This window comes from Heptranchias perlo, chromosome 27 (genome assembly GCF_035084215.1).
Source record: "Heptranchias perlo isolate sHepPer1 chromosome 27, sHepPer1.hap1, whole genome shotgun sequence".
NCBI classification, from domain to species: domain Eukaryota; kingdom Metazoa; phylum Chordata; class Chondrichthyes; order Hexanchiformes; family Hexanchidae; genus Heptranchias; species Heptranchias perlo.
Window position 1 is genome coordinate 34,584,716 of NC_090351.1, and position 22,565 is coordinate 34,607,280.

Genomic DNA, 22,565 nt, shown 5'->3' on the forward strand with positions numbered 1-22,565 from the left:
TGCCCACCCCTGGTTGCCTTTGAGAAGGTGGTAATGAGCCGCCTTCTTGAACCGCTGCAGTCCACATGATGAAGGTGCTCCCACAGTGCTGTTAGGTAGGGAGTTCAAGGATTTTGACCCAGTGCCGACGAAGGAATGGCGATAAACGTCCAATTTGGGATGATGCTTGACTTGGAGGGGAACGTGCAGGTGGTGGTGTTCCCAGGTGGTGGAGGTCGCGGGTTTGGGAGGTGCTGTCGAAGAAGCCTTGAGAAGTTAGGGCTTTATTCCACTAAAGTGGGGGGGGGTCAAGGGGTGACGTGATAAAGGTTTTCAAGATTATGAAGAGTTTTGATGAGGCAAATAGTGGTAGATGGTTTCCATTGGTGAACGAGAAGGTAATCAGAAGGCACAAATTCATGATCATCACAAAAAGAATTAAAGGGACGTTTTATATAAAACAAAGGGTAGTTAGAACATGGAATTCTCTGCCACAAACCATTGTTGAAGAAAAGTCCATGAATTCTTTAAAAGAGAATTAGATTCCTTGAAAGAGGAATATTAAGGGAATTGAGGATTGAGCAAGAGGGTGGGATTAGACCAGGTGGCTCATGTGAGGAAAAAAAAACACCAGCACAGACTTGATGGACTAAATGCCCTGTAAAAATCTGATTGTCTGCTGTGATGCCTTCCTTAGTTGAAGTGCCTGTCTACATTACTTGCTGAAGCTTCCCAATGATGAATGGCTATTTGTCAAGGTACCAGAGAGCTGCCAGCATAGCCCAGTACCACTCACCAACTTTAGCAGAGGAGGAGAGCGAGGCAGCTCAGTGCCATGATAAAACACAACTACAAAGGACGTAAAATTAGAATACATAGCACTATGTACAATTTATCGTAAACAGTACTGTACAGTATACAATTAGAGCACACTATATACATATGATGTAGTTAAAATACACCATATGGAGTAGGGTCCTTTACTCAAAGCAATCTTATTTCCTGAATTGATTTAAAATCACAATTCTCGAAATCCTAATTAAGGCCAACAAACAGAAAAATTATATAACCCATATGCTATTCATCTCAGCGGCTGGAAATGTTAACATAGGTCTGTGGTCAGCAAAAAGCTTGAAGCAGGGAACGGTACTAGAGGGAATGCTCGCACAAAACTACAGGTAGTAGCAATCTTAGAGCAGGGCATGGTATGTCACCAATACTAGGCATACACTCACTAAAGCCTGCTAGCTACGGCATTTGTTGGTGTGTACGAATCAGTAGCCATCTCATTCTTGTTTAAAAAAAAATCCAAAAACTTTCGTGTTGATAAATGGCACACAAAAGACAGATTTAAAAAAATTAAAAGCTTTTCACTAACAATAATGTGTTCGAACAGATTCTGTAACTATCCACTCAGGATCTGCCACTTTTCTCTAAACTTTCATTGTCTTCCTCCACTCCCATACATTTCATTCATTGCATTTCGCGAATGACTATGGAGTCATTGTTTATTCAACAACATAAGGGTCTCTCACTATTTAACTGTATAGAGACGCTACTTATTCAACAGGATAAGGGTTTCTCACGGTGTAAATGTGTGGAGTCACTATATATTCAGCAGGGTAAAGGTTTCTCACCGTCCAGTTGTACAGGATAAACCATCATGGTTAACTACTGACCTGGAATTTTTAGCTTCAGGCGTGAACTCGGAGGAGACGAGAGACATATACTTTCGCATTTTTACCCACAGGTTGGGTTTAGGAATACAACCGTTGTGGGCATGAATGGAATGAATCCTTGCCAGTTCTGTAGCTATGAGTCTGTGAAGAGGTGTAAAGCACACGCATTATTCAAACAATCGGTCCCGAAAATAGTTTACAGACACTTTCCCATTTATCAAGGCGTGAATGAATCTGGGACAGGCTAATCTGAGGAAGCTCTGTCTTGTCAACTCCAATAGGAAAGGAAAAGACTTGCTTTTATATAGTGCTTTTCACAACCTCAGGACATCCCAAACGCTTTACTGACAATTATGTACTTTTGAAATGTAGTCTCCATTGTAATGTAAGAAACACGGCAGCCAATTTGCACACAGCAAGGTCACACAAACAGCAATGTGATAACAACCAGATAATCTGTTTTGATGGGAAAACTCCCGTGCTCTTCTTCGGATAATGCTATGGGATCTTTTACGCCCACCCGAGAGGTCAGGCAGGATTTTGGTTTAACGTCTCATCTAAAAGACATTTTATAGACTGCTCCCCCACCCCTTGGGCGGATGGTGGGAAGGTATGTATGGACACTACTGGGTGACTATTGTTACATACTCGGGGAAGAAAAATGTACACACACCCATCTCCCCCTCCCCCCCCCCCTCCTTCAACACAACTCAGGGAGTTTGTGACTGAAGATCAGGTTTAGAGAGCACCAGTGTGAAATCCAAAAATGAATTTTAAAGATTTTTTTTTTACAAAATGGTGACATTGGGACAAATGGGAAGAGAAGACATCAGGCTAGTGTCTGGAGGGCGACAGGATGTGTGGTCAGCTGACTATGTCCCCTCCCCCACCCAGCGGGAGGAGGGAGCACTCCAGGCAGGACACAAAATACTTCATTTTTCATACGTCAGGTGCCATAATGGGCAGTGTGCAACCGTAACAAGGACAGACACGTGACAAAAATTTACCATCATTGTGTGGCAGAGGTTCCATCAACGTAGGCTTAGAACATAAGTCAATTTTCCACAAACTTCCCTGTACGAGGGACCACGTACCAGGCAATGACACACACGGACTGCGTTCCACAGGTGGGAGAAGTTATAGTGCGTGAAGTTACAATGCTAAGATTCTGTACAGATGTTTTTTTTAAAAAAAAGATTGAGAAAACATGTTGAAGTGCATCGGCTATGTTCCTGTCACAATACATGGAGATCTGGGTAAACCACTGGAATTCCCTGTAGTACCGCTCTGCGAGAGCACAGTCCTCTTTGAATTGTAGCAGTTCATTCACGGTTTGGAGCAAGCCATCCTCATGAAGCCCACTGCTCCACTGTACAAACCTTTGGATCGTATAGAGTCCAGGAATGAAAGATGGGATCTTCTCTGCAGCCTATCAAATCGGGAAACAATTCTCAACACTCAAACTCTTACTAGCTGTTTTTGCCACTCTTGATATTTGTTTGTCCAAATGTAGATGAGATATGATTTAGCAAGCCAGGGCAAAGTTTGTGACCATTAGTGAAGGGATGAATGGACAACAAAATCACTGTCTCCTGGTACTGCCAGGGGACAGATCCAGCTGCAGTTTCTTGAAGTAGTCAAAGTAGAGGGGGTTGTGGTTGAAATTTTCACAGCTCATTAAGTACAAGAGTATTACCAAGAGGCTGGAAAATAGCTAATCTTAGTTCAGTTAGCTTTCCAACATGTTGTAGGGAACCATGGGTCAGTCAGCTGACAGCTACAGTAGAAAAAAAGATTATAAAACAAGGAGATCAGCAAGCATTTAACAAGAGAAAGGTGACAAGTCTAAGTCAGTATAGGCTTGTGAAAGGTGAGCCACGTCTGACGTTTACCGGAACACTGATGTAAAATTCTCATCCTTGTTTCTAAAATCCCTCCATAGCCTCGCCCCCGCCCCTCCCCTCCCCTCCCCTCCCTATCTCTGTAACCTCCTCCAGCCCTAAAACCCTCTGAGATCTCCGCGCTCCTCCAATTCTTGCCTCTTGCACATTCCCGATTTTAATCGCTCCACCATTGACGGCTATGCTTTCAGCTGCCTCAGCCCTAAGCTCTGGAATTTCCTCCTCCTTTAAGAAGCGCCTTAAAATCTAATCTCTTTGACCAAGCTTTTGACCTGTCCTAACATCTCCTTATGTGGCTCGGTGTCAAATTTTGTTTGATAATCGCTCCTGTGAAGCACCTTGGGACGTTTTACTGTTAAAGTCGCGACATAAATGCAAGTTGTTGTGTTTGTAGATGTAACAGAGTTGGTGGATGAGTTTTTTTTAAAAATGTCATCCTCAGGATATGGGTGTCACTGGCAAGGCTGGCATTTATTGCCCATCCCTAGTTGCTCTGGAGAAGGTAGTGGTGAGCCATCTTCTCGAACGGCTGCAGTGCACGTGATGAAGGTACTCCCCACAGTGTTTTTATTTAGGGAGTGCCAGGATTTTGACGTGGCAACGAAGAAGAGACGGTAATATATGTCCAAGTCAAGTGTTCAGCTGTGATTGTGTATCTTGACTTCAGCAAGTCATTTGATAAAGTCCTAGTCAAATGACAAATAAATAAAGGGAAATAAAGAACAATGTTCACTGGCATCAATCTAATTTGGCAGGTGTGTCTAGTTGTGCAGCACAGGATCTGTCCAGGGAGCTCTGCTATTCATAAAATGACCCTGAAGGAACATCTAGGTTTTCAAAGTGCATGAAAAGCAGAATATTTGAAGCAAAGGGATAGCATTTAGTGTATTAGAAACTGGGAAGATGAATCACAAATGGCATTTATTATGGAAAAATGCAGGGTAATATAGAAAGAAAGAACAAAAGAACAAATATGCATTTATTAGTGCCTTTCACATTCTCAGGCCATCCCAAAGCACTCCACAGCTAATAAATTACTTTTGAAGCATTGTTTTGTGGGAAAATGCAGCAGCCAATTTGCACACACCAGGCCCCACAAATAGCAACAAAATAAATGACCAGTTAATCTGTTTTGATAGTGATGTTTGGAGGACAAATGTTGGCCAGGATACCAGGACTCCTCTGCTCTTCTTCAAATAGTGTCACGGGGTCCTCTGTGTTCACCTGAGCAGGCAGACGGGGCCTCGGTTTAACGTCTCACCTGAAGGATAGGAGCTCAGACAACACGGCACTCCTTCGGTGCTGCATTGAAGAGTCAGCCTGGATTACGTGTTCAAGTCCCTGGAGTGGGGCTTTAATTCGCCACCTGCTGAATCAAAGGCGAGTGCACTACCCCTGGGCCACGCTGGGACTGGGATGAGGTAGCAAAAAGACTGAAGTCTAATAGTTGACCAAACATCAGCCATGCTAAATAAATAAATGTAAAATGAAAAGGAGCTTCACAGAATAGTGAATATATAAACGAAATGACTCTAGGCTATAAAACAATACACAAGATGGGATCTTGGGCTTTGGATAATTTACTGTGGCCAACAGTACAGTGTGGGGTGGCAGTAAGAGAAATTAACTGGATCTTAGGCTGTATTGTCATGGGAGAGAGCACAAATCCCAGGAAAGAAAAAGAAAGCCTTGCATTTATATAGCGCTTTTCACAACCTCAGGCCATCCCAAAACGCTTTACAGACAATTGAAGCGTAATTCACTTTTGAAGCCTAGTCACTGCTGTAATGCAGGAAATGCGGCAGCCAATTTGCGCACAGCAAGGTTCCACAAACGGCAATGTGATAGTGACCAGATCATCTGTTTGAGTGATGTTGGTTGAGGGATAAATATTGGCCAGGACACCAGGGAGAACTCCGCTGCTCTTCTTCGAAATAGTGCCGGGAAAGGGCGGGCGGGGCCTTGGTTTAACGTCTCATTCGAAAGACGACACCTTCACCATTGCAGCACTCCCTCAGTACTGTGCTGAAATGTCAGCCTGGATTTTGTGCTCAAGTCTCTGGAGTGGGACTTGAACCCATAAACTTCTGACTCAGCGGTGAGTGTGCTACCCACTGATCAATGGCTGTCACCCATGGAGGTGAGGCGAGTCTGTACATGGCACAGCCAGGCCTGGAGCACTGTGTGCATTTCTGGCCGCTGTACTACAGCAAGGAAATTCAGCCATTGGAGACAGTGCAGGAAGGGCGACCAAACTGTAACTTATCTTAAGATATCTGAACTACAAGGAGGTTTAACAGCCTGGGATTGCTTATCCTGAAGATGATGTATTATTCAAGTTTCCAAGATTCTTAAGGAACCGTTAAATTGAACTCTAATTAAATGTACAAGACTGCCACAAGCTCTCGAAACAGGGGACACAGGCTCAAGATTAGAAGGAGAAAGGTGCATAGACAGTTTAGATTAAACTGCTTTATGTAAAAGGCAAGTGAATGTGAGGAACAGACTGCTCAGGGAAGCAGATAATGTGGGAAAATTTAAAAGGAGAATTGGACAGATATTTAAGGGAACGGGCAGTTGAGGGGAATGTAAGATTTTGGCCAGATGGATTACAGAATCATTTCCCATCCCGTGCTTTCCTATGGATACAAGGTCAAGGAAATAATATTGTTACCGGCCTTGTACCCAACGCCTAGTGGGTAAAGGCAGTGTCTGATACAGTATTATGCCATACAGATCAGAAGGTCCCACATTTGATTCCTGGTCGGTGCAGAATTAGCTGATCTCAGCCATGGTCTTTCCCCTCTTCCAAGCTTGAACCTGGGACAACAATTGGCCCAAGGGCCTCGTGTCAAGCAAAAAAAATTAAAAAGAAAATCAGCCAGGGACCCCATTCCTAATCACCGTCCACTGATTCCAGCTGCAAAGTGGGAGAGGACAAGATAGGGCTTGGCTGTGATGCTGTCTCTTGCTTCACACATGAACGGCCATGTGGACAAGGTGCATCAATTGCTAGTACCCAGGAAGCCATGTCCAAGCAATAGCCAATGCCTTCAGGAGAAACAGGTTTGAGGGGGGGGGGGGTGGGGGGTGCAGGGAATAAATAATGTTAATGAGACTGCACTTGGGATGCTTGTAGTCACAGGACTTGGAGAAATATTAGTAAATTGCCCAAGGCTTTGCCCAATGATGAATTTAAACCTTCTTTACTTGCAAGGTGGCAAGAGAATTGGGAAGAGAACCTTCATAAAACACACTCCACAGAGGCAGCAAGTGTCAAGAGCCTGCACTCGTGACAGTTGACAGTAAAACTGAATGGAAACTGATGAGTTAGCAATTTACAAATGGTAAATAGTGACAGAAAAGGCATGACATCAGGAAGGAAGGTTCACAGACAGGAACTACATGCCCTGTGCAATATGACAAATAGAAAGGATTCAAAGAACAGCAACAAATAGGATGCCGAATTTTAAACCAGTGATTTATTAACAGGAGGTTTAAGGAACAGGCAAAAAAGGTTAAAGGAGGAAGGCAAGAGGGAATTAACAAAGTGGGCATAGAAGACATTTTGCACAATACTAGGATAGAAGTAGAGAACATGGTTAATAAGCTAAGCTGAAGAATCAATGAACCTAACTGAACAAGGAACGTTTTCTGTCAAGGAATTAAGGAACAGATGGCCATCCAGTCCAGTACAGATTTGTTCAACTGAAGGATTCAAAACAGAATGGATCAATTTCCCAATTCAACAGGGGAAAAAAAAAGAGGGCTATGTATAAAAAAATTTAAAAAGCTGTTTTGGGTCTGGAGTCCTCGTGTCACATTTCTAATGTAAATGTAAGTTCTTTCTTTTTCAAACGTTCCCCTCAAGCTCTAGCATAATCAGTTATCCTCAGCAACACAAAAAAAAACCCTCATCCCAAATACCACCTCAAACTCGGAATTTAATGATGTAAACGGTACAGAAAGCGGAGAAAAACCTTTCCGTTTCTACAGTTATTTGTAAATTTGCTGCTTGGATCGCTAAACTTTGAGCTTCATAGTTGCACAGGAGCAAGATGAAAACCAGTCCCTAGGATGCGTCTCTCGTATTTCTCTCCTCTCAGCACGGATCACGTTAGGGGTACGGTCACGTGGGTAGTGGTAGTCCTGCAGTACCACGGCCAACTTTAACATAGAAAAACATCCCAAGGCCCTTCACGAGTGGAAAACAGATGCTGAGATAAAGCGAAGACCAAAATATTAGTCAAAGAGGTGGCTTTTAAAGGAGGGTCTTAAAGGGATCAAAGGGTTAGGTTTTGAACGGTGCTATAAAAATGCACGTTCTTTCTTTCTAGAGACAGTTAAGAATGTTAGCAACTGCAACAAATAACATTTTCATTATTGCTATTCTCATCAGTTTGATCAAGACTTTATAGGTAAGGCAGGTGATTTGGCATGGTGTGACAGACCATAGATTCAACATCCTCTTAAGTCTGGCCAGTTTCTGGACATTCTTAATTCAGTGCGTGCCAGTCCCTCGGAAGCCTTCCAAACATGAATCGCAAGAAGAGCTCAGCAGTGATCTGGCCTGAACTGAAGCTCTAATTGGAGTTATTGCTTAGTCTGTCAGTTTGCCAGAATTACAACAATTAACAATATAAAGCACCGAGAGAAAGCAAGCATCCAAACCATTCACATTCCTTCACGAGAGGCAGCCAAACATTACTGCTCATTTTCAGGGAATCAGAGGCTTTAGCTGGTATGGTCTATTGTAGATCTCAAATACAATGACTCAATCTGCCAGGTAAAGAAAAGAAAACCTCCACTCAGTTAAAAGGGTCTTAATTATATAGTTGTGGGGGCCTTTACTGGTTTTCAGATGCTGGAAGAGTTTGTAGTGCTTTGCCTTGCTTGTGCTTTGCCTTGCCCAATGCAGCGTGTGGGATAACTTGATCATGCCTACTGTACTTTCAACTCTGTGAACTTGGTTATTTTAAAACAACTGTAAAGTGAGACAGTATTTCAGAGTTAGGTAGAGGGGCATGTGTGTGTTTCCACATCAGCACTTCTGCCAATGCAATACACCCCCAGTGCTGTACTGCACTTCAGCACCGTCTTTTGAATGAGTCAACCAATGGCATTATTTACCTGCTCACTGTAGATATAAAAGATCCCACGGCATGATTCAAAGAACAGGGAGTTCTCCCAATGTTCTGATCAACATTTATCCCTCAACCAACACCACCAATAGATTAATTGGCCATTTATTTCATTTGCCGTGAGACCTTGCAGTGTATAAATTGGCTGCTGTGTTTGCCTACATAACAGTCACTACACTTCAAAAGTAATTCATTGGTTGTGAAGCACTTTGGGATACCCCGCGGTCATGAAATGCCATATAAATGCAAGGTCTTTCTTTACAGCATAGCATCGATTCTCACACACACGTCCAAGGAGGTTGTGTGGAGGCAAATTGTTACCCCCAACCCACACTGTGAGGAAGGGAAAGAAATTAACTCTTTTCAAAGGTCACTGGAACATAGCTCCTAATAGTTAACTTGAGAATAGCAATGGCCGAGGCCTGGTGTAGGTGATCTGCCAGGGTGTGTAATGGAGGGCTCCCAAGTTGGTAGTAGGGTTGCTAACCCACCAGGATTGTCCTGGAGTCTCCAGGAATTTAAGAGTCATCTCCTGGACAGTGCTGCGAGCAACGCAGGAGAAGAGTCATTGGGGCATTCAGAAAAAAAATGTTCTTTCCATTTTCTTTAAACACTTTTGTTTATTAGTTGTAAAAATATTGGAGATGGAAAAAAAAGACTGTTTGACTGGGTGATTGGAGGCAGGAGATCACATGATGAAACCTCCAGGAATATGTCCAACCAGAGTTGGCAACCCTAGTTTGGGTGGAGAGAAAGGGAAATGGGGAGGAAGAGTGGCAGAGAGGAAATAAAAATAAACCTGTGCTACAGTGACACCACAGGATCACATTCTTCACAAGGCAATGGACTGAGAGAGTGCCTTGGAGTATATTCAGCTACTCCTCTTGCCCAAGAGGAAGAATGTAGAATGACGACACGACGAAGGAGGGAGTGAGAAGCAGCATTGAGACGGCACAGAGTTGCAAGTGCTACTTGTAAACTCCAATCTCCTCATAGCCACACACAAGCAGAGGGAAATTTGAGATCCAAAAGGTGGGTATAGCCTTACTAAGGTACAACGTAACTGAGAGGAGCCGAGTGTTCATAGGCTGTCGTGCATGTTACAAGGATTGGTTCTGCCTCTGGAAGAATTTTCTCCTAAAACTTTATTTCTTCCTTACTTGCTTTTTGAGAAAAACAGATTTGCTTTTAATAGTCAGGAGTGAATCAGTCGACTACAGGCAAACATGTTTTATATGATTTCTTTGTGGGGAAAAAAAAACACCTCTCAACAAATTGGCATGGGTGCTAAGAAGTCAATGGTTGACTAAAGTACAAAGAACACATCATTCCTGAGAAACTGGTGTAATAATTGACTAACATTTTTGGAGGAACATCATGACAATCACCAATAACAAATTTTATGAGAAGCTGAATTTTGTTCCTCAAGCTCAGCTTGCAATCTCAATGAGTTTCCTTCGCTGCTCACAAGCTTTGCATTGGTTACAGTGATAAACATATTGTAACACCCACAGAACAGCATAGCTACTTGATAAATCATACTATTTCTCAATGACGAATGTACCACAATTCCATTAAGAACAGTTGGCAGTAGGAGAGGAGTCCCAATGCAGGTTAAACTTATGGCACGCAAGACATGTGTTCATACAGTTTGAACTCCTCTGTGTGCAACGCAAAACCGGTCAGTTCATCTGCAAAGTCCAGGTCCAAACTGTGAGGTGAATTTTTGGCAAAAAGGGTGCAGTCAGGGAGGGCCCTGGCCTACAGTGGCACTGGATTAAGCAGTTGTTGACAAATAAGTGTGATATGTCACTTTGAACGTTGATGTCTAGAGCATTAAAAGGTGCCCAGTAGCTCACTAGCTACTCAGTGTTAGTCCTTCAACGAGGCTTAGGATGACCGCGGCACATTCGGTACCTGAGCCAGATAGGGCCACAATACTCCAGGACATTACTGATGAGTGACCAGCCACCTTGGTTCGTTGGTGGAACCTGAAAGGGTTGATTAGTAACTGAGGTTGGAATTCTTTCCAATCAGTTCCAATTGACCCTTCAAGCCAATGCTCCATTTGGGTAGGGTGGTCCTGGCTGGACAAGCAACAAGAAGCTTACTAGTCCTCTGATAGCCAGTTAAACCCCAGCAGTATCTCTTTGTGATCCTAAGGTAAGTGAAGTGTGTCCCATATTGGGAGAGCGTGCACACTCCATACCAGGCAAACAAACTTATGTTCATTAGTTTGTCTTGAAGATTCATACACGGTGATGGGATTCCACACGTTAGATATCCTGGTGACCACAAAAAAAAAGCCATCATTGATTTGGTGTATATACACAGACACACACGCACACTTTCCACTCTGCATGTTCGTAAACATTTGTTTGGATTTTCATTTTCCTGGAAACAATCAAATTCATGTCCCTTACAGTCCAAGGAATCATGTTTCCACTTATCCAGAGGAACTGCCATCTCTTGGTTTCTCTGCAGCTTCCCATCACTGACCCTCACCTTCCCCCCCCAACCCAACCACAACAAAAAAATCTATGCACAATTTGATAAGTACCAAAACAATAATTAGTTGAGAAAATGAGTGCCCATGTCATGAAAGTAAAGTGCTGATGTGGTCAGAGAAATGGTGAAAAGCAGGCAGCAAAAGGCTGTGGTAAATGGATGTGTCTCAGACTGACAGCAGTCAGTGGACTGCCCAAGGGATCAGCGTCATGACCATTTTTGTTATAAATATGTACATTTGTTACAGATTTAATAAAATAAAAATCTTACAGCTGCAAGCTCTTCCTGCCAACATTTCCCATTATAATTTACTGTAATGTTATGATGGAAACCGCCTATGTAAACTTGTCATGCTGTAATTACACCCTCTACCCAGAGTGGCGCTGTAGCATCTGTTTTGTGTCTCCCAGCTCCTTAGCCCAAAATGCAGAGTAACTCCGATACACTGTACTGCTTCCCAAATTACCATACATTTTGTTACTTAACTATATATAACCTAAAGTCAAAATTATATAAAAGACAGAATGCATGACTTCAAAATGGCATCTGAATTATGTCGGTGTGCCTTGGTACAATTAACCCCAATTCTTTAACCCCACTGCATGCAAAGACTACACTTGGTCTTGACTCAAGTGTATATCGGAAATTCAGGTGCAATTCACGTGAATTTCTGGCCATTTAAATTAAATGGTTGGAAGGTCGTACGTAGCATGCTCCTGAACGTCTGATATGCAGTACCGGTGGGAGAGGACCCCCAACCAGAAATGAACAGTTGGGAAGGGGAAAAAAAAAAAATCACCCCTTAAAATGATCTTCTAATCCAACTAAATTTAAATGGACATAATCAGTAATGTCACCAGACACTTCAACTAGCTCAAACATTTTATCGTTTGGGAATAATTGAAACAGAGCTACTTAGAAAGTAGTCCCAGTCCCTGCAATGCATGGCCATCAAAAGTAAGAAAATATCTACTCAGGCTGCCGGCCACATCCCTATGGTTTAAGAAATGGAATTCAAAGAGGCAGTTTGAGAGCGAACAGACCGCCTTTAAAAGGCAGCTAGATAAGTACATGAGGGAGAAAGGAATAGAAGAATATGCAGAAAGGGTGAGATGAAGTAGGGAGGGAGGAGGCTCGTGGGGAGCATAAACCCGGTATAGATCAGTTGGGCCGAACAGCCTGTTTCTGTGCCGTAGTTTCTGTGTAATAGGTCTACCCTAGCGTACACATGTTCTGCAAATAGGGGCTTCATTAGAAGAGCCTCTTGCTCACCTCCCAGAGAAGATGCCTGCACCTTCCTCTCCTCCCTCCCAATCTCTCAAGTTTATCACCATAGAATAATACCAATTACTGTCAAACTCAATTTTTTTTTTTTTTTTGTGAGATTATGTTGAGCCTGTCCAAATGCACCTCAACGTTTCCACCATGGAGTTCCTCTGCTAAAAGCAAGAGGGTCTAGTCATGTTGTCTGCTGGATCAGATCCAAGCTCGCAGAAGTGAAAAGAACAAAACACTCTTTGCGTAGTCCACACAGCGCTAACACAATTTATATTTCTTGAGGTAACATTTTAGTAAATCTGGTACCTGAACAGAGTTGGTTCTCGGACATGCTGTGGGCCTAGTGCTATTCCATGCATGAACTCATAACAGAGACCATTCTGAAATGTACAGTAAAGCTTTGGAGCACAGCCATTGGCATGCAGGACCTGAAAGCTCTTCAGTTCATTGTCCCGATCCACAAACAGCTCGGTCTTGTTGCCATAAACTCTCACCAAGACGACATCTTCCATTCTGTTCCCCACATAGCAGCCGACCAGTTTGTTTGTGATTCCATCTGTAAATAACTGGCAAGAAACACAGTTGCAGTTAGCCACGCACCTGGCAAAACGTTGGGCAGCACTGTCCTGACAGGTGGCTGAATAGGAGTCTCAATTAAATTCCAATTCCAGTCAACTCTCACATCAGAGTGGACATTTTTAGCTGTGCTTTTCTCATTTCAATTTTTCTTGCACTCTTTATAGTACACAATTCTCATAACACACACACACACTGCTTTGAGTGAGAGGGCTTGAAGTCAAGTTTATACTTTCATAACCCTCTTTTTCCCTCTGAAGCCTCACTCCCATCTCCACTTACATTTCTCTTCATGGCTTTAGGAGTTCACTGTACGGATTCAAGTCAAAATCCAGTCACAGACACTAACCTGTTACACCGCCATCCCCAATCAGACAGTTCTGCTTGGGTGGGTTTCATGGGGGGGGAAAAGCATGCAAAGCATCCTAACCTCAGACCATGAGACTTACTGAATCACAAGAGTGCCCTGACTTTACTAGCAGAAAGTCTGCCCTCAGTGCATTCACATCAGCTCCATTATACACAGAGTCCTTGAAATCACTCCATGACGGAATTAGCGGCTGAATGCTTGGCACTCTGGTATGAATTTTTGGGGAAAAAAAACAAGTTAATCCCTCTGGTAAAATAGCTGATAAAGGAGTTTCATACAAACCAGTTGCGTACAGTCACTTCGAGTTTTGTATTGGGTAATTTCCAGACCACAGGGCCAAAAGACAGATACACAGAGAAAAACAAAACATGTGACCATGAAAGCTGGCAGTTTGTTGTTAAAAAAAAAACCCAACTGGTTTGTCAACGTCCTTCAAGGAAGGGAATCTGCCATCCCTACCAGGTCCCGCCTACACATGACTCCAGTCCCACACTATATGATTGGCTTGCTAGAAGATATTGAGTCACTCAGTTGTTAAAACAAAAACTTTTTTTTTTAAATATATAAAATGAAATAAGGCCACCCATCACCTTCTCACAGCAACTAGGAAGGGTTGCCAACCCTCCAGGAATTGTCCTGGAGTGGAGAAAAAATAAATTAAAAAGGGCGTTCAACAAACAAAATTTTTCATTTTCTTTGAACATTTTCATTTATTAGTTAGAAAAATATTGCAAGATGGGGAAAAGCTGTTTGACTAAGAGTCAAGATTAATCCAATCAGGTAATATAGTTTGTTCCCTTTCCAATTGGCCGTGGGAAGGCCATGCACTTGGAGGATGGACCAATGGTGGGAGTGTAGGGGGTGGTTTGAGGTGGGAGGTCATGTGATGAAACCTCCAGGAATACATGCAGAGTTGGCAACCCTGAAACTATGGATGGACAATAAATGCAGCCTTGCTGATAGCGACTACATCCAGAGAGCAATTAATTTTTAAAAAACTGATCGCCAGCACACAAGCTCCTGACGGAGCCTTTTACTAAAACATTTGTGAAGCTATAAACATCTTCCCGACATAATGTAAACAGGCTAATAAAAACTACAGGAATATTTAAATTATGGTGCAACTTCTGGTAAATAAAGAGTGTCTGTTTCACAGCCAGTTATCATTCATAATTACTTCTACTGAACACCACCCGTCTGGACTATGCACAGCCCTTCACTGCCAAGTTGAAGGGCTGCACCTACTAAACGAATACTGAAGCAGATTTGGTGGGAGGGGAGGAAGAAAGTGGAGAGTAGGGAGGAGAGTTCCCAAGCACAGCAAAAATGTGCTGTTCTCTTGAGCACAAAGGAATTCCTATGGTATGTGGGAGCTTCATCATGTTCACAAATACGAGTCTAGCCCTGCAACTACAGAACATACCTCAGCTACACTGAGCTGCAATGCACCAATCCAATCCTGGTCTAAAACAGGCAGGCCTTGCACACAGGTGCTTTACAGAAGGGCCAGGGGTAGGAGGTGGGAGAAAGGAGTGAACAGACGTCAAGCCATAGAGGGAGAGCTAGGAGTGGTCAAAAGTTCGGTTGGAGAGATGGTTTCTCGGCAGCCTTTTAAAGACAGGGAGAGATGTAATGAGGTGGAGGGGTCAACTTTGTGCCCTTCTTCAAATAATGCCATGGCACCATTCATATACAGATCTATTATGCGCGAGTTAGACCCCATTTAGAGTACTGCATCCAGTTCTGGGCACCGCACCTCAGGAAGGATATATTTTTTTTTATTCGTTCACGGGATGTGGGCGTCACTGGCGAGGCCGGCATTTATTGCCCATCCCTAATTGCCCTCGAGAAGCCGCCTTCTTGAACCGCTGCAGTCCATGTGGTGAAGGTTCTCCCACAGTGCTGTTAGGAAGGGAGTTCCAGGATTTTGACCCAGCGACAATGAAGGAACGGCGATATATTTCCAAGTCGGGATGGTGTGTGACTTGGAGGGGAACGTGCAGGTGGTGTTGTTCCCATGTACCTGCTGCTCTTGTCCTTCTAGGTGGTAGAGGTCGCGGGTTTGGGAGGTGCTGTCGAAGAAGCCTTGGCGAGTTGCTGCAGTGCATCCTGTGGATGGTACACACTGCAGCCACAGTGCGCCGGTGGTGAAGGGAGTGAATGTTTAGGGTGGTGGATGGGGTGCCAATCAAGCGGGCTGCTTTATCTTGGTTGGTGTCGAGCTTCTTGTGTTGTTGGAGCTGCACTCATCCAGGCAAGTGGAGTGTATTCCATCACACTCCTGACTTGTGCCTTGTAGATGGTGGAAAGGCTTTGGGGAGTCAGGAGGTGAGTCACTCGCCGCAGATTACCCAGCCTCTGACCTGCTCTCGTAGCCACAATATTTATATGGCTGGTCCAGTTCAGTTTCTGGTCAATGGTGACCCCCAGGATGTTGATGGTGGGGGATTCGGCAATGATAATGCCGTTGAATGTCAGGGGGAGGTGGTTAGACTCTCTCTTGTTGGAGATGGTCATTGCCTGGCACTTATCTGGCGCGAATGTTACTTGCCACTTTTCAGCCCAAGCCTGGATGTTGTCCAGGTCTTGCTGCATGCGGGCTCGGACTGCTTCATTATCTGAGGGGTTGCGAATGGAACTGAACACTGCAGTCATCAGCGAACATCCCCATTTCTGACCTTATGATGGAGGGAAGGTCATTGATAAAGCAGCTGAAGATGGTTGGGCCTAGGACACTGCCCTGAGGAACTCCTGCAACAATGCCCTGGGGCTGAGATGATTGGCCTCCAACAACCACTACCATCTTCCTTTGTGCTAGATATGACTCCAGCCACTGGAGAGTTTTCCCCCTGATTCCCATGGACTTCAATTTTACTAGGGCTCCTTGGTGCCACACTCGGTCAAATGCTGCCTTGATGTCAAGGGCAGTCACTCTCACCTCACCTCTGGAATTCAGCTCTTTTGTCCATGTTTGGACCAAGGCTGTAATGAGGTCTGGAGCTGAGTGGTCCTGGCGGAACCCAAACTGAGCATCGGTGAGCAGGTTATTGGTGAGTAAGTGCCGCTTGATAGCACTGTCGACGACACCTTCCATCACTTTGCTGATGATTAAGAGCAGACTGATGGGGGCGGTAATTGGCCGGATTGGATTTGTCCTGCTTTTTGTGGACAGGACACACCTGGGCAATTTTCCACATTGTCGGGTAGATGCCAGTGTTGTAGCTGTACTGGAACAGCTTGGCTAGAGGCGCAGCTAGTTCTGGAGCACAAGTCTTCAGCACTACAGCTGGGATGTTGTCAGGGCCCATAGCCTTTGCTGTATCCAGTGCACTCAGCCGTTTCTTGATATCACGTGGAGTGAATCGAATTGGCCGAAGACTGGCTTCCGTGATGGTGGGGATATCGGGAGGAGGCTGAGATGGATCATCCACTCGACACTTCTGGCTGAAGATGGTTGCAAACGCTTCAGCCTTGTCTTTTGCACTCACGTGCTGGACTCCGCCATCATTGAGAATGGGGATGTTTGCAGAGCCTCCTCCTCCCGTTAGTTGTTTAATTGTCCACCACCATTCACGACTGGATGTGGCAGGACTGCAGAGCTTTGATCTGATCCGTTGGTTGTAGAATCGCTTAGCTCTGTCTATAGCATGTTGCTTCCGCTGTTTAGCATGCATGTAGTCCTGAGTTGTAGCTTCACCAGGTTGGCACCTCATTTTTAGGTACGCCTTGGAGGGGGTGCAGCACGGATTCACCAGAATGATACCGGGGCTAAAGGGGTTAAATTATGAGGACAGGTTGGAAAGACTGTATTCCTTAGAGTATAGAAGGTTAAGGGGTGATCTAATTGAGGTGTTTAAGATGATTAAAAAGGTGTTGGATAGGGTAGAGAGAGAAACTATTTCCTCTGGTGGAAGAAACAAAAACAAGGGGGCAGAACCTTAAAATTAAGAGCTAGGCTGTTTAGGGGTGATGTCAGGAAGCACTTCTTCACACAAAGGGGAGTGGAAATCTGGAACACTCTCCCCCAAAAAGCTTTGAGGCTGGGGGTCAATTTAAAATTTCGAAAGGGAGATCGATAGATTTTTGTTAGACAAGGGTATTAAGGGTTATGGAACCAAGGCGGGTAGATGCAGTTAAGATACAGAGCAGTCATGATCTAATTGATTGGTGGAACAGGCTCGAGGGGCTGAATGGCCTACTCCTGTTCCTATGTTCCAATGTTCCCGTATCCACCTGAGCAGACAGACCAGTGACTCCATGTCCCATCCAAAAAAGCAGAAGCTGCAATGATTCTGTGGCTCGTCCCATTCTACCTTAGAATATTTCTAATTCTAACTTTACCAAAAGGGAGACACACAAGCAAGCAAATAAAAGGTGGGGATGGGGAGGAGCAGGATTTGGAAACACGGTGCTCAGAGTTCAATCTGAAGCCGCACAACAGGTCTGACACCTGTATAATTTGCAAACCACATGGGGCCCGTGCTACTCAGGTTACCCAAGTTCTATTCGCATGAGACTAAAATACTCAGTTAGTAACTTAATGCTCTTCACTTTTCGACAGCCGTGCCACATTCAAATAAAGTGGTTTCCACGATTGGACAATTACCATCCGGAGGCGTACAATTGCTGCATTTTTCTTTTGTAGAGAAGCACTTTTATCTTTTAGATCATAGATCATCTCCATCCTATGTGATCCAGACTCCGTTTCAGCATTCTCCTTGCCAGGCTCTAAGCCCCACCTGACAAACTCCAACTTGTCCAAAACTCCACCACCCACATCCTGTCCTGCATCAAGTCCAGCTTGCCCTTTGTCCCCATCTTCACCAATCTCCTTTGGATCCCTGTCCACCAACACACGGAATTCAAAATTCTTGTATCTTTTGTGTTGCTGGCAAGGCCGGCATTTACTGAACGTCCCTAGTTGTCCTGAGGTGGTGGTGGTGGTGGGCCGCCTTCTTGAACTGCTAGCAAAGCCATTTCAGAGGGCAGTTAAGGGTCAGCCACGTTGGTGTGGGACTGATGTCAGATATGGGCCAGGCTGGGTAAGGGTGGCATTTCCTGCCGTGAAGGACATTAGTGAACCAGCTGGGTTTGACAAATCCCTCCATGGCCCTACCTCTGCAACCTCCTCCAGCCATGTCCTGCAACTCAGGCTCCATGTCTCTCTCCCACTTCCTCTACCTTCATTGATAGAGCCTTCAGCAGCATTACCCGTAAGCTCGGGAACTCCCTCCCTCCTTAAACCCCTTGCCGCTTCTCATCCTGCCTTCAAAACCTCTTCCTTCCGCCATGCTTTCAATCATCTCTCCTAGCTCTTCCATTATGACTCAGTGTCCATTCCTCCTCTGTGCAACACCTTCGGACGGAAGCGACATTAAAGGCTCAATATAAACGCAAGTTTTTGTCGTTGGTCCATCATTCAGGGTGAAGAAGAAAAAAAAATCACTGAACAATGCACTACTCTAACTCTTTCCTAGAACCTCAAGGGAATCCCTTCCCCTCCCACCTACAATCTACAGGCTTTTAAGCTCCAAGGTTGGCACTACCTCATTTCTCTCAGTCTTTTCAAACATGGCTGTGTATGCACGATGGACTTGGAACTGTGTTCTTGACTGTCAGCTTGGGGAGATGAAATTTATCCCAGACATGACAATAATACTTGCAACTCAAACAGCAAGAGAGAATCACACTTAACACCACCTCTAGTCGAAGCAGGTGGCAAATTAACTGCCATGTTAACCCTGCCGCAGGAGCAATAATGCTGCAATAGGTTGGACAAGAAAAGTTTTCATTTTCTTCAGCTACTGGAAGACCTATCTTTCAGGGGCTGTGAAGCCCAGTTCCTTGGGGGGCTATCAAATGGAATGGACCATTGATTCTTTTGATTTCCCCCCCCCCCACATTCATCTGCCATCACTGATGGAACTATTGGTCCCATTGAGGCCAGTTTCCATCCACAGAAATTGCAATGGACCTCAAAAATAATTTGTGCCATAAGACGCCATCTTAAATATCAGTTACTTATACGTCGGATTAACAACTTGTTTCTGCAAATTATCCTGTTTTCGTTTGAACAAATGAAATTACGAACATACGAAACTGATGGCAGCAGAGGACCAGTTGGTCCATCAAACCTGCCCCACACCAAGATGGCTGGAGTATCAGGACGAGACACTTCCTACCCTCCCCCCCCATCCCGCAGCCATGTAATCTCCTGGGAAAAGCAAAAAAAATCCACAAAAAACCCAGGGCCAATAAGGGAAAAATCCTCTCCGATCTCCTCAGTCTAAGCCAATCCAGGAGACCGAGTGTTATCCATAAAGGCACTTGCCTTCTATATGATGCAGTCTCTACCCCAGTCAGGAAACAGTCCAGCGTCTCGAAGGTGTACAGAGAGTCAGCATCCACCACACCAGCTGGCAATGTATTCCAGAGTCTCACTACTCACTATTACTGGGAGACGTTGCCCTAGAGGCGTTACAGGCAACTCCGAGGTACAGCTCTATGATAGCCTTATCCCACAGTCATCCAACAATGCTGCCACGGGATAAAGCTGGCTGGTTGTATTTTTGCAGCCTCCTAAAGTAGCCATTTCAAATTTTCTCCAGCTGTGTGGTTGGAGCTTCCAATTTGTCTTCCTCACCGTTCCCTCTGATCCTGTGCAGACTGCAGGTATTTCTGCTCAGGCCCCTTAGCCATTGCAGATAGCAGCTCAGTCTCGAAGACAGAAATCCACCCCCAGTTCATTTTCCTTTACTTGGAAATGGTACTGTGATTTCTCTGCTTCACACTATCTCCAATTTTGACACTAGCATTAGTGAAGCAAGATAAATAGCTGAACTATTTAACGAACAAAATATTTGACTAGCACTTACTAAAGAATATAATGAAGATTCAATCTTATGTGTTACTTACGCATTGCAAAGTTACCATTAATGTCGCAGCACCAGCAAAGGAAACCTTTAAACAACTTGTATTTACATAGCGCCTATAATGTAGTAAAAATGTCCAAAGTCGCTTCACAGGAGCGCTATCAGACAAAATTTGACACCAAGATACAAGGAAATAATGGGTCAGAAATCGCAGAGCGAGGCAATGCTCACAGTAGCTCCTGCGAATTAAATTAACGAAAATACTTACTGCGGGCTCTGTGGCATTGAAATGCTTGATTTCGATCTTTAAAAAAAATGTGCGCTATCAACCCAGCCTCTGAGCAACGTGATTGATGCGCAAGGAACAGTCTGAGAGAATAGAAGACACATTCACAAAATCTGCCAGGGAGAGAAGTCACACCCACAAATTCAGGCTGCATTGCTCAAGCAGGCAAGCAGACTTCATTCATTTAAAAAAGTTAGTATTCTGGACGTCATAGTAAATTTAAAAATTTTTTTTTTTAAATAAAAAGCCAAAGAAATAATTGAATTAAATTAAAGACAGAAGGGAAAAATAAATTTTCAATTTTTTTTTATGACCAAAAACTATTAAAATAAGGAGTAATATGAGAGTCCACATCTTAAAAGTTTAATTTTTAGTTGTTTGGCAGTCATTAAGACTAACCGCCCTTTTAAAACTCAGTTTAGACCTGGTATTTTAAGCGTACCTGTTTGGTGGTATAATTAGTTACTTTCCAGCTGGGCAGATGAGCAAGTTTGCGATTTTTCAATGATTTCTCTGATTGCAGCGTGCAATGGCCCTTCAACTTGCAGCTGTCAAATTGCCGACGAACCAATAAGGGCAAGTTCACGATTTGCACATGCGCACTAAAACGCAGAAACTTGCTCCTTCAGTTCGCCATTAAAAAACGGAGAGTGCTGTTGAGCTCCTCCATTATTTCAGGAGCAATTTCTGGCCCATTAGGGCAGCTGAAGGTGGAGCGATGAAAATTGGGGATGTGCAAGATGCTAGAATTGGAGGAGCGCAGAGACCTCAGGAGGGTTGTAGGCTGGAGGGGGTTAAGCAATTATATACCCTTATCCCAATAATGCACACAACTGAAAAAGATTAGTGAAAACACCCTTAACTATACTTCTCTGGATGTTACTTCCTTCTCCTCGTGCCATAGCCTCAGTGGCTCCTCCAAGCCAACCCCCCAATCAGAACTAAATGTTTAAACAAAATATATATAGATTTTTTTTTAAAACACACTAAACAGGAATAATTCAAAAGAATTTCAAGCTGAAACGTAATTCTTGTAACAGTTTGATTTTTCAAGAAATGAGCAGGGGGACTGTGTGATTAAGAGTTCATCTAAAATGTAGATTTTCCTAACCACTTAAAATAATCCCAATTGGAAAATCCAGGCTTAATGCTCTAGATCTAATTCCTAAAATTGGCCCTTAGGACTAGGAAAATTAGCCTTGGGTCATGCACCTAATCACTAACTGTTCCTGCTGGAAACTGGTTTTGTCTGTGTGTGTATATTATGTAATTGTATATACAGACAATATATTATCTATATAATCGTACCTGTGGTTGAATAGTCTGTCAAGACTCACTATCTAGGCTCATACCTGAACAAAAAAAAACTTACGCTTGTCATCACTGCATAATTTATCTTGACTTTTCTTCCAACATTGGTGATGGCTTTAACTCCAGATTTTATTCCTCTTGTTTCTTAGGGTTTTTCAATAAGATAAAATCCAGTTTTTCCCATCTATATCTTTCACTTCTTCCCTTCCCCAAAAGAATTCTAACAGGGAAATAATGAGAACAAACCTCTCCTTGGGTTGGAGCCAGAAATGGAAGTGCGGCCTAACCCAATCAGGCCTCTTGTAGGAGACAATAGGGAACTCACCCTTTCCGCCGATAGGGCCAGTCTTTAATCGGTTTTCTTGTTTCTTTCCTCTCTTCTCCTCCCCACCCACCCCCCCAAAACCATGAAAGGTCCGATAGGGTCAATCTGCATTCCTAAAAAGGACCAATAGCATTATTTGAATTCCAATTCTCCCATCCACCTCAGGCTTTTGAAAGCCAAGATTGGGAGACTGAGGGAGAGGGGGGGAAGGAATGATATGAAATCAATGACAATCTATTCTATCAATCACAGATCACTGAAGTGTGGCTAAATGGGAATGTTAGAGAGTTCGGAGACAGTGGAGTACATGACTCTTATCAAAATGAACATCTGATGCAA

At 43.9% G+C, this 22,565-nt stretch overlaps 1 protein-coding gene across 2 annotated transcripts in view; it reads right to left on the minus strand.

Moving 5' to 3' along the window:
* etnk2 (ethanolamine kinase 2) overlaps window positions 1-22,565 on the minus strand; it is a 62,161-nt gene that overhangs the window by 31,040 nt on the left and 8,556 nt on the right. For both annotated transcript variants that reach the window (XM_068007633.1, XM_068007632.1), the window contains exons 2-3: window positions 12,793-13,052; window positions 1,659-1,799 (exon numbers count right to left, since the gene is read on the minus strand). In XM_068007633.1, coding sequence (XP_067863734.1) covers window positions 1,659-1,799; window positions 12,793-13,052 — 401 coding nt within the window. The remainder of the gene's footprint in view (window positions 1-1,658; window positions 1,800-12,792; window positions 13,053-22,565) is intronic.